At 39.0% G+C, this 12,220-nt stretch overlaps 2 protein-coding genes across 2 annotated transcripts in view; one reads left to right on the plus strand and one right to left on the minus strand.

Moving 5' to 3' along the window:
* Positions 1 to 3,814, minus strand: LOC106643843 (cactin, spliceosome C complex subunit). Its single transcript, XM_014359123.3, has 6 exons — positions 3,480 to 3,814; positions 1,834 to 2,663; positions 1,565 to 1,741; positions 1,228 to 1,414; positions 685 to 1,135; positions 1 to 291 (listed from the first exon to the last, which is right to left on the minus strand). Exons 1-6 carry the CDS (start codon positions 3,716 to 3,718, stop codon positions 103 to 105), a joined length of 2,073 nt encoding a protein of 690 aa, XP_014214609.2. The 5' UTR covers positions 3,719 to 3,814; the 3' UTR covers positions 1 to 102.
* The window catches only part of LOC106643826 (queuosine 5'-phosphate N-glycosylase/hydrolase), a 180,863-nt gene continuing 171,972 nt past the window's right edge, over positions 3,330 to 12,220 (plus strand). The window contains exons 1-4 of the mRNA XM_089589356.1: positions 3,330 to 3,414; positions 5,208 to 5,355; positions 5,703 to 5,918; positions 5,984 to 6,146. Coding sequence (XP_089445482.1) covers positions 5,227 to 5,355; positions 5,703 to 5,918; positions 5,984 to 6,146 — 508 coding nt within the window. The 5' untranslated portion in view covers positions 3,330 to 3,414; positions 5,208 to 5,226. The remainder of the gene's footprint in view (positions 3,415 to 5,207; positions 5,356 to 5,702; positions 5,919 to 5,983; positions 6,147 to 12,220) is intronic.

The following is a 12,220-nucleotide window of genomic DNA, read 5'->3' on the forward strand; positions in this document are numbered from 1 at the left end:
CAAGTTTAAAATATTTTTTAATATTACATGTTAGTATTAAAAATAAAATAGATATTTAATACATAACTTATGTACAAATATACACAATTTTGAAAGAAATAACTATCTCCTGTAACGATATCGCTTGAAATGAAACCAAAGTTGAAATATGTTGTTATGAAATTGGCATCGAAATCCTCTTTTGTACGAGTATTCCCACTCACGATTCACTATTTTGAAAGCTATATCCTCGTAAGGGGGGCCAGCTTTGAATCTCAATATGGCAAAGTCCCTATTATCGCCACAGGGGGTCTGAAAAAAGAAAATTATGTTTTTTTATCCAATTTCGTATAAAATTAATCAAACTATTATGTGTTTTTGACAAATGTTTTAAATACGTTAGTTTTTTCGTCTTAAGCCTATTATTTTTTCTTTTGTGGAACCTTACGTTGCTATTTTTATTTTTCACCTTATTTTGTATCTTTCCATTTTATATCATGGAATACACTGCTTGAATTTTACTTGTATTTTAATTCATGTACTTATTTTGTTAAATTGATTTTTATTTAATTCAATGCTGAATTTTCATTTTTTGTGTTTTGTATAATTTAGTTTGCAAATATATGTTTTTTAAATGCAAATTTTTATTGGATAAGTTGAGCTGTAATCATTCGTATTTTGCCGGAAGGATAAAAAAGTACTCACCAAAAAATATTCTGGAGTGGTATGCTTGTCGATGAGATCAGGGTAAAAAATATTAAATTTATATCCCTGAACAATCTTTGGTGGTGGATTATCCATGTCATAGTGAGTTTGATTGTATTTGTTCCATTCAAATCCAGTATGAACCCGGTTAAAGTATCTTGGCTTTCTAGGTCTGTACTTGTCAGACCATAGATAAACTTGAGCTTCCAAAGTTGATTCAACACTAAACTGTGCTTCGTCTGAATCCATGTTTTTACTAACTTCTCTCCGCATAGCTTGTTCTTCTGCTGATAAAACACTTTGCACTTTTCGTCCTGTACTGATGACTTGATTCCTCGCAAATTCCAATCGTTTGATATCGTCATCCTCTAATGTGATGAGGGTTCCTGGTTCTAAATCTGATGGAGCAATATATGTTGGAGAGTAAGATCCTGCTTCATCAAACTCATCCCTAAAAAAAATATTTTGTATGAATAAAGAAAATTAATTTGTATATTTTTGTTTTTTCATTCCACAAACAATTTGTCGAAATGTAATACGTACTCTGATTGACTTTCATCCAATGCAGCTGCAGAAGCACTAGGATTCTCTTCATCTTTCGTCGCTTCTTCTTTGGATGTACCAGCCTCAGTTTCTGTCTTTGCCACTCCTTGTTGAGCCATCAAAATATTTAGTTTCTTTTTCAGGTTTTCTTGATGACGATCTCGTAGTCTTGCTCTAGCCATGTGAGCTGTAAGTTTCATTATGGATCAAAATCGTTTTAAAAAATAACAATAATAATGATTGTAAATATTACGGATAATGATAACAATCTTTGTCCGTAAAAATAAATCAATGAAAAAAACAAACGCATTCAACATATTTGTATTCTTATACATACCTTTTAGTTGAGATAGTAAGCTTTCCCAATATCCAATGTCTAAACCCTCAACTTTACTCCTAATTTTCTCTTCAATTTGGGATTGTAATTTCTTTAGCTCAGCAGCTGTTTTTCCTTTAAAAATAGATGTTACTTCAGCTGCAACTGACTCATTAATACCTTCACGTCTTCCAACCGCTGTAAAAATAAAGTAATGTTTTTAAAGATAGAGGTATGGAAATTAAAAATGAAAAATTAAGCTTTAAAAGAAAAAAATTTCATTTACTCACCAACTTGATAATCAGATTGCTGTAATTTTCTTAATTTTTGTAACTCATCCTCCACAATGATGGTGATATCAGTCCAATAATCAAGATTTTTGCCACGTTCTAGTTCTTTGTACACTTTTATATCGACTATGAGATCTTCAAGATCTTTTATTTGCAAGCCTCTCAAATAAGTGTAAGGTTCATGCATTTCAATAGCATCTACCTCATCTTCAGCTCCAATGTACTTTGCAAGGAGATCAATTGGTTTTGCACGTCCATCCTGTATTCTGATGCGAGACCTGAGTCTTGCTTGCTCCAAGTGAAATTGATCTTCTTGCTGATGCCAGTGCTCCAGTTGGGCAGCTTCCTTTCCTCTCTGCTCCAGCGCTGCCTCATCCTCACGCTGTTTTCTCTGCAATTCACGTTCCTGTCTTCTTTTCTTAACTTTTTCTAATTCTCTTTTATTTTCTTCTTGTTTGTATCTGTTTCGCATTTCGAGTTCATCTCGAGTTACTTCTAATAGCCCCTCTTTTTCTAATTTCTTTCCCCAAACAAAAGGCTGAAGCAGTTGTCCATCCCCAAAAGGATTGTCTGTGTTAGTATAGTGCAAGTAATCATTATCCCAGCCCATGCGTTCCTTTCTTTTACGTTCCTTGCCTTCCTTCTTTAATAATCTTCTGAGTCTCTTTTCCTCAGGCGTCTCTTTCATTTTCATTAATTCTTTTTCCTTTTTCTTCTTTTCAGCTTGCTTCAATCTCTGTTTGTACAATTTTTGTTGTAATTTTAATGATTCGATCGAACCTGCTGATGACACAGACGACATTGATGAAGTTGAAGATGATGATGATGACCTGTAAGAGATATCATAAGTACTTTGTTTAATTTTGTATATAAAAAAATAACGATTATAAATCAGTGTGAAATCCAGAGTTACGGTTTAGTATAAGGCCGCACGATTGCTGAGGAGGTGAGGAGAGAACGGGGATGAGGAAAGAGTAGTGGAATGGCATCCTTTTTTTATTGTATAGAAACAGAAGTATTTCACTTTTGCATAACTAATTTGTTATTGTGCGGCCATGTACAAAACCAGAGCCATTTTTTGAGAGGAGCTGATTACAAGTCTGAATCAAAATGATCAAAAATTTTATTTATAAATTTTAGTTACCCATGAAAATATTTATATTCATGAAATATATTGTACTTATAAAGTATTATACCTAACAATTATGAAAAAGATTTGAAAAATCACAGTTTATATCATGGGACTCATGTATATTGATTAATTTTTTTTTCTCATTAAAAATAAGTATTAGGCTTTCTGACGGCGCTGATTATAATTTTAGCCCCCAAAGTTAGTGCAAACGTTTTGTAATATGTTTTTTTTTAGTTTCGGAATACTTATAGGTCTACTTAGTTTGTTTGGTGGTATGCTCTCATGCCACTAGATATATGTTTAGTTTATGGCTTTACCATCTTTTGTAGACAGTTACTTCATTATTTGCGATAATTGGTAAGGGTATAGAGCCAGATTTGTAACCTGCACCTCAAAAGATCATACGCATACTAATTTCCAACGCAATCGGAGGCGGATCATATTTCGAAGTAAGTACAGCCAAAATTATTTGCACAAGTTGATAAAAAAAATATACCAACTCTTTTTATCTTACCTTTTATGTTTTTTGTGTTCTTTCTGTTTGGATTTCTTTTTCTTTTTCTCACTTTTGATGTGATCACGTTTGTCTGGCATTTTGCTACTCTTTTCACAATTTTTACTCTTGCTCTCATCTCTATCTCTGCTTCTTTTTCTGCCGCGATCTCTACTTTTATCTCGACTTCTGTCTCTCCCCTTGTCTCGATCCCTGCTCCTTTCTCTGCTACGAACCCAATCCTTCTTATCTCGATTCATTTTTTTTGGAAACTAGTACTAGTAATCTACGGTGCAAACGTACTTAGTACATATTGGAGTTGTGTTTATATTTATTCTTTCAATTTCACGGTTATGTTTACTATTATCGCGTAACCAAAATATACACTGTCGAAAGCATAGACATACAAAGAATAGACTACTCTATCCAAGCAGGGGTAGTGATAGTGAAGCTCACATAGATGACGTAGAAAGGGTTATTGAAGTCGAGGACAGCAGTCATAGACTAAGAGTTGGGGTACGAAATTTGACCTTAGATTTCGTGGAGTATAAAAAGAGCAAAACGTATATTTTGCAAGTCTATATTAATGAATATAGATGTATAACTCATTGGCCCCCTACGTAGAGAGGGTAAAAGGGGAAAACAGATTATATAATATACCTACATTACATGGTTTTTTGTGTAGTGAATTCCACACAAACCCACAAAATGAGGTAAAATTTTTCCTTTTTCTCCCTTATTTCGGCTTAGCTTATTTTTTGTTCAGACTCCCCACAGTCACCCAGCCCCCATACCAGGGGCCCCCTCACCGCCCTCTCCACCACATAATTTTTTTAACCTTCACCGCTCCTCTCTGTGGGAGGAGAATAGAATCGAAGAATGCTCCCTATATTATCACAAAAGGAATACCTATCACGATATCAAGAAGTTATAAAAATGGGAGATGCATGCAAACAGTTCCTTATTATTGCACGTGATCCAAGTAACAACTATCTCATATTGTACAAATACATTTTCTATGTAAATATTAATTTTTTTATCACCTGAAAAACCATAGAATAACAAATAATTGTGGGGGTTAGCGCGTGAAGCGCGTATGGGGGCCAACACTTTTAAAAAATAACAAAAAAAATGTATCAATTCGAGGTGAGGTGCGACTACTAGCGCCAAAGAGCCTGTACAAAAACAAATAAAGAGGCCAGAGTTAAAACTAAAACCTGTCCTATTTGACTTGTTCAAAAAAAAGAGCGCCAATTTAGCGCTATTTTATATAATTTGAAAAAGCATCATGCGGCAATAACGCATACTAAAACCTGTTCTTCGAGTGTCACCTCGAATCTACAGTATGAAATATTTTTCTGCCACGTAAAAATGTCAAATTCATTTCGTTGGTCAAATTTCAATAATCAATAGAACTGAAAAACACATAAACCTTTAGTTAACTTCGTCTGCTGCTTATTTACGCTTCAGCAGCTAGAACAAAAATCTTGAAAGGTACTTGGATTAAAAACATTACAATTAAAAATATGAGAAAAGTTTAAATTAATTGGACATAAAAATTTATACATATAGTATTTTTTCTACGTCGAACATTTGCTGTGCCTGAGATAATGAATATGCATCTCCCCCACGGCAGTAATTTATTGGGCTCAAAAGTACTTGTTAAGCATCTTGCGACAAAATATACTACTAATATATATTTTTTTTTTGTTGGACTGATATTATGATTGTTTTATATTTCATTTGCAGCCTATTTTTTCTGCAAAATATGCCGAAACAAAATCTCCCATTTGAAAGCAGCGAAATTTTAATGCCTAAAGATTCCGGAAAATTCATTGCTGAGCATTCCAAACATGTGAAAATACTTGATCAAACCATCGGAAAACTCGAAAATCAGGTGAATAAGTATAATTTGTTTTCAACCATTTTTATCAAATTAGGTTTGTTAAACATGTTAAAAAATTATGTTGGAGACTTTTTTTTTCATCTTAAAAAGTGGCAATAATCAAAGAGAGCATAAAAAATAAACGTGGATTTAATTTTTCGAATTTTTCGAGGCCATTTTGTCCGAAATGTATATCAATATATTGAAAATAAAAACTGCCAGTATAATATGTGACCAGATACTATTTCAACTTTTTTTTAACAGATAACATCTAAAAATACAATGTACAAGTTTTTCATAGGTGTAAGTATCAAAAAAAATTTTTTTCTTTTTTTGAATCGAAATTTTTCATATTTCAGCTTCTTAGAGCTTTTGAGGAGAAACAATTTGACCTTAAAAATTTCTCTGAATGCGAATATCACCCTGATAAAAATGATCCTAGAACGCCTAATTGGTTGCTAGTTATCGATGCATTGAATTTTTCATTCTGGAATGATAAAAAAGACGAAAAATGGACCTTCAAAGGAGAATCTGGTTATTACGCCTTGTGTGCCGCAATAAAAAAGGCAGTCGATGTATGTATTCACCTCTTATCATTTACATTTCATTATCAACACAATTGTTAATGATTTTCACATAGAATAGAGTACCGATGACAGATGCTACTTACCTTTCAAAAATAACCCGCGATGAACTTCGACATATTTTACACGATCCGGAAAGTAAGGGGGAAATATCGCTTCTCGAAGAACGAGTGAAGAATCTGAATCAAGCTGGAAGCATTTTACTTGAAAAATATAATGGTAAGTAAAATTCGCACAAAATTTAGGATTAAAAAATCTTTGGATCAGCCGTTTATCTCCTAAGCCAAAATGAAAAATTACATATGAGGCATTTCACGTCAAATCGCACAGGCTGCGCGCGAGACCACTTTTCATGCTTTGATTACAGTACCAAATTATTGAGGAAGATAAATCGGAGTAAGCATTTTCGACGTATTTTAACCTCAGCTTTTCAATGAAATTATTAAAATTACAAAAAAAAGTCAACATAACCTCAAAAATATAAAACATGTTATATCTTCAAAAGGGTGTCTCGAATTTTTTTTTTTACTATCCAAAACGAAAGAGGAGGTTTTTTTACGTTGGTAAAGTGATTTTCAGAGTGTCCACTATTATATTATTCGAGAAATCTAACGTCAAAGTCTATGCTCTCGTGCCGCCACGACGGACGGCCTGGCGGCGGACGTAGCGCCGCATTCGTACCATATCTTACGTTTGAAAACAACGCAATTTTCCTAATAAATGTTTTATAATAAAATAAAGTATTGACATGTTTACATAATAATAAACAATTTGTATTTATTTAAACTTTAATTTAAACTTTAATACTGTACATTATGCAATATATTATTGTATCGTATAAAAACAATTAAATATTTTTCTTTACCTTTGCAGTTTTCTTGAAAGTAGATTTTTTAGTTTTTGGATTGGAAATTTTCGGAAATGTTTGAAATATTGAACTTGAAGATGTATGACGCAGCTTAAATGTGTTTTCATCAAGAGGGATAAATGCGTGATATCGAAGAGTTCCTGGTATCATTTTACCCTTACTTTTTATCAAAAAGACAACTTCTGAACCGTCAGTTGTACTTACCAAATTTTTTCAAAATTCAATAAACTCCACAAAGAATAGCAAATTCACAAAATACATTATTCAAGCAAACAAATCTCAGAATTATTTGATGCCGTAACCTTTATCACGATTAATAGAGTAATAAAATTTTGCTGCTGTAAATGAACTCAGAGGAGGAGAACCGCGCCTGATATCAACACTATTATTGATATGTCTTAATAATTATTGTAAAAAATAATACTGTATTAACATCAACTAATAATTTAAGGCTAAAGAAGCAGACTTCTTGGTTCGGTGGATCACAAATTGCTATATGTAGCACGCTTGCAGCGCCGCACCGCGCCCCACCGGCCAGGCCGTCCGTCGCGGCGGCACGAGAGCATAGACTTTGACGTTAGATTTCTCGAATAATATAATAGTGGACACTCTGAAAATCACTATACCAACGTAAAAAAACCTCCTCTTTCGTTTTAGATAATAAACAAAAAGATTCGAGACACCCTTTTGAAGATATAACATGTTTTATATTTTTTTGAGGTTATGTTGACTTTTTTTTGTAATTTTAATAATTTCACTCAAAAGCTGAGGTTAAAATACGTCGGAAATGCTTACTCCGATTTATCTTCCTCAATAATTTGGTACTGTAATCAAAGCATGAAAAGTGGTCTCCCGCGCAGCCTGTGCGATTTGACGTGAAATGCCTCATATACACTGTTACGGGGTGCGCGGGAAGAAATGACGCAGGGAACAGGACATGTCCTTATGTCCTGCCTTATGTGATTTCAGCCGGGCTTATCAAGCCCGGAAGCCCTCGACAGCACTCCTCGTACTTTGTACAGGTCTAACGACCTGTAGACCTTACCTAATGTTACTGTAGTCAAGCCTGGACGTCGGGTGCTCCACTGGCTTATAACTCAAGGCCACGTAAGTATGTCCCTAAGAATATGTGGAGTAGCTAGATATTCAATGACAGGTATAGGATTGGGATCGCGGAACTGTTAAAGTTGACGACACACATATACATATGCATTAATAAAGAAAGATTCTCAACATTATGAATAAAAGAAAAGTATATTGAATCTGAAGTAATAATTGAACAATAAGAAGTCGTGTGTGTGTGCGTATGTGTCTGTAATTAACAATAGAGTACGCTATAATAAACCTTGGTGAGGATACCGCTGTCCCCCGTATATTTATAACTATAATCGGCGTACAACTTTCGCGTCCTACACAGCGGGCAGACCTCGCGAGCTAGTGGAAACGAACGCACGCAAAAACACTCGCCTTAACTTACTTGCTTTTCGCGACGATCTCCGACGTAACCGACCAATAGCCAAGCTTCACCAGCCAAGCTCCTTGGACTCAACTTGGTATTGGTAATCGCCGCCTGAAGTTACCGGGTACTCGGGTGACGTCGACCTTGAAAACTCACTCTCTCTCGTTCGACTCGACGGCTCGTACACCTAACCTCTACGGAAGCGCCACCTAGCCAACTACCACGGAGCTAGCTTCGTGGGTTGATTTGCATAGCTAGCAACTAGCTAGCTATAATCATATTATAAGTATATATATACACAGCAGACCACGCACAGAACGCAAAACAATCCACGTTTACTTTTTGTTCGGGAGTTTTAAGCACGACGACAATGGAAACTTGAGGTGCGCGTCGCGTTGCGCATAGAGTAGCGCCATCGGGTGGCTTGCGCACATACTAGCGGGAGAGAAGGGAGGAAGAGGCGAGAGAGCGAGCGCAGGAGCCTCGACGTTGGACGCATTCGAGTTGGAGAGACGAACGCGCGCGGACAGGAGAAGAGAGCTTAAGTGGATGGCAGTTGGTGCCCAGATCACACTAAGTTGTCCCCCTTTTTTTTGGTGCCTAACCTAAAACTAATTCAAGTTTTTCACGTGAGTTCCCGGGGGCTTTGAAACGTCAGTCGTGACACGGAAGGGTGCGGGAACGGCGGGCGGGAGAGCTGAAGTACGGCTTCGCGGTTCCTTGAGCCACAGGCAGAGATCAGGCGTTCAACGTCGGTGTGATCCTCCGTGGTACGCTGAGGCTGACCGAGACTATCGGACACGGAGGAACCAGAACCTCGACCATCACCACGGTAACTCGAACTCCGTGCTACGCTGAGGCAGACCGAGACGTCGGTGTACGGAGCCAGAGCCCTTAACCTTCACCGAGCCATCCTTCGCGTTACGCTGAGGCTGACCGAGAGATCGGTGCGCGAAGGGAACAGTTGTGATCGTAGCCAAACACAGGTCTGTAGAGTTTATTAACATCTCTGTCAGTCGGTGAGTCATCACGAGAGTCTGCCAGTGAGAGTGTATCCAGCTATCCAAACGCACGACCGGCACTCTCGCTCGCTCTTTCTTTATAAATAGCGCCCTCGTTTCCGCGAATTAGTTCTAAAGTTAACCCAGGCAGGCGAGACGTGCCTTTGTTTTTTGTACCAATAGTATTGTTGTCGTTGAATGCATTCACATAGGGATTTATTGTAAAACTATTGTAAACCTTTCACATATATTCTTTATTAATTAAAGCAAACAATAATTCATAAAACAGCGAGTGATTATTTACGCAACCTAACCACGCTTCCCTCAAGGATAAGATTAACTGATTTAATATTTTGGTGCCCCGGGTGAGGAAGCGTGGTTGGTTTCTTAAGTAGTCGTGTCTAGATAAGTTAAATTTACTGTATTAGTCTTGATACCTTTTAATAACCGGGTTTGCCGCATAGTGATTAAAATCGTCACCGTGGATAGGCGCGTGGTGTTACAATGGCCGCTGTTTCCTTAAACCGCCTTCTCACGTTACAGGCCACGCGTATAGTGGAAATCGAGGAAATTATCGCGAGGATGAAGAACAGAGCCAGTAACACCATAAATAAGAATATTGTACAATCAAGGTTAGACTCGATAAACGCCATTTGGGCCGATGCACGAAAAACGCATGATGAAATAATGTTCCGTGACGATGCGGAAGAAGATCATTACGTGACGGACAATGCATTTGTTAGTATGCAACGCGATTACGAAACTGCGGCTGACTATCTATTGACGCTCTTGACGCAGTATGAAGCCGAAGGCGATAAAACCCAACCAGCCCCGAACCTCAATGACCCTATCGACTCAGATTTGCGTCCGACGAAATTACCTAAGCTTGATTTACCTACGTTTTCCGGGGAGTACACCGAGTGGAATAGTTTTTGCGACCTCTTCACGGACTTAGTGCACGATGCACCTAAAGTATCAAACGCCACAAAATTGCAGTACTTAAAATCTTGTCTCACTGGCTCGGCTGCCGACTTAGTAAAAGATGTCGCGACGACGAGCGCAAATTACACCTCGACCTGGAACGCCCTGAAATCCCGTTACGATAAGCCTCGGGTCATAGTTAGTAACTACTTAGATGCGCTGCTAAGTATACGTCCACTTAGAATGGAATCGGCGCTAGAGCTTAGGACATTTGTCGACGAATCACAGCGCATTGTCAGAGGTCTGACGAACATGAAGCTACCAGTTGACTACTGGGACGTTTGGTTCGTCCACATTCTAAGTGCGCGTTTAGATACCGAGTCCAGGAAGCTTTGGGAAGGCAAGTTAGGAGACCGAGACCAAAGTACCGAACTTAACCCCGCACATGCGGGAGAGCAGCTTGGGGTGTTAGCACATTTTCCAAAGTATTTCGAATTTGCCGAGTTTTTAGAGAAACGTGCTCATACACTGAGCATCTTAAGGCCAGTAGAGGAAGTTAAAGTGAAGGGCGCACTCTCTAAGCCTACGGCTGGGTTCAGCCGAAGTCATTACGCTAGCTCCACTGACTCGGTGCCGAATGGAGCATATAGGTGCATCTTGTGTCCCGAGCAACAACACGCGATCTCCAAGTGCCCTCGCTTCATGGAGAAGTTACCTACGGATCGCTTTAAAGTAGCTAGAGTAGCTCGACTTTGTTTTAATTGCTTGGGACCCCATCAAGCTAGGACGTGTGAATCTAAGGGGAGGTGCAAAATTTGCTCTCAAAAGCACCACAGTTTGCTACATACCCCTAGTTCCGCAGATCATGGTTCGGTACCTCCTAGTGACAACAACAGATTCGATCACCAGAAAGGGGCTGCAGGTCATTCTTCAGTCCAAACACTCACCTCAACATCGAATTCCTCGAGACGCTCGACTGTTTTGGCCACCGCACATGTCGAAGTTGTTAACTTTCAAGGAGCCAGCATCAGCGTTTGCGCCCTCTTAGATCAGGGCTCCCAAGCCTCATTTATATCCGAATCTATTATCCAGTTACTGGAATTATCGAGGCAACCGACCGATGTAACCATATCGGGCCTTGGAGGCTGCAAGGCTGGGGTCGCTCGGGCATCAACCAGATTTATTCTAAAGTCACTCGTTCTCCCGGGATTTCAAATCGAAGCTGACGCGCTAATTCTACCGCGGGTGACTGCCGAACCGGCATCCTGGGACTTAATTAAGATTGGTGTCAAAATCCCATCCGATATCAGATTAGCTGACCCGTACTTCCGTAAACCACAACGGATTGATTTACTCTTGGGAGCTGACATATACGGCCAACTTCTGCGACCAGGTCTCCGTAACCTTCCGCCTTCCCTGATAGTGGCCCAAAACACGGTCCTAGGATGGATCCTCTCCGGTCCGGTGTCGACTGAAAAACCAGGTCGGACGCCCTCTGTCTCAGCCCGCACCGCTAAGAGTCTGCATTGTCTGTCTAATGAGGAGCTCCAGGAATCTCTGCAAATCTTTTGGCGTTTAGAAGAAATATCGCCGACTGATAAGAGCATGAGTCCCGAGGACGAGTGGTGCGAGAGATTATTTGTGGAAACTCACGCTCGAGATCAGGCTGGACGGTTTGTCGTAAAACTGCCTGTAAAGGCCAACGTTCCCTCGGTAGCTCAAGAGACACGTCAAATGGCCCTAGGCTCCCTAAGGCATTTGCATCGACGCCTCGAACGCGATAGCAAGCTCGCTGCAGCGTATCGAGAGTTTATGACGACCTACGAGAAGCTTGGTCACATGAGTCCTATAAGCCCAGGAAACGGTGAAAATCCCAGGTCTTGGTACTTACCACATCACCCTGTCGTGCAGTCAACTGGTCTTGATTGGAAACTACGCGTGGTATTCGATGCTTCAAGGAGAACTCGCGATCGACATTGCCTGAACGAGTTCTTAGCTACTGGCCCCACTCTTCAGCGGGATTTGCCGTTGATACTAGCGAATT

The sequence above is a fragment of the Copidosoma floridanum genome, unplaced genomic scaffold (genome assembly GCF_036245765.1).
Source record: "Copidosoma floridanum isolate Cflo_tuat_1 unplaced genomic scaffold, Cflo_Japanese_pri ptg000001l, whole genome shotgun sequence".
Classification (NCBI taxonomy): domain Eukaryota; kingdom Metazoa; phylum Arthropoda; class Insecta; order Hymenoptera; family Encyrtidae; genus Copidosoma; species Copidosoma floridanum.

What these genes read in the sequence shown, in the direction of transcription:
- LOC106643843 (XM_014359123.3), bottom strand. Translation starts at nt 3,718, where the DNA reads ATGAATCGAGATAAGAAGGATTGGGTTCGTAGCAGAGAAAGGAGCAGG. An exon ending in GCAATCTGATTATCAAGTTG is followed by an intron (nt 1,742 to 1,833) that starts GTGAGTAAATGA and finishes TTATTTTTACAG; the next exon opens with CGGTTGGAAGACGTGAAGGT. An exon ending in TTGGATGAAAGTCAATCAGA is followed by an intron (nt 1,136 to 1,227) that starts GTACGTATTACA and finishes TATTTTTTTTAG; the next exon opens with GGATGAGTTTGATGAAGCAG.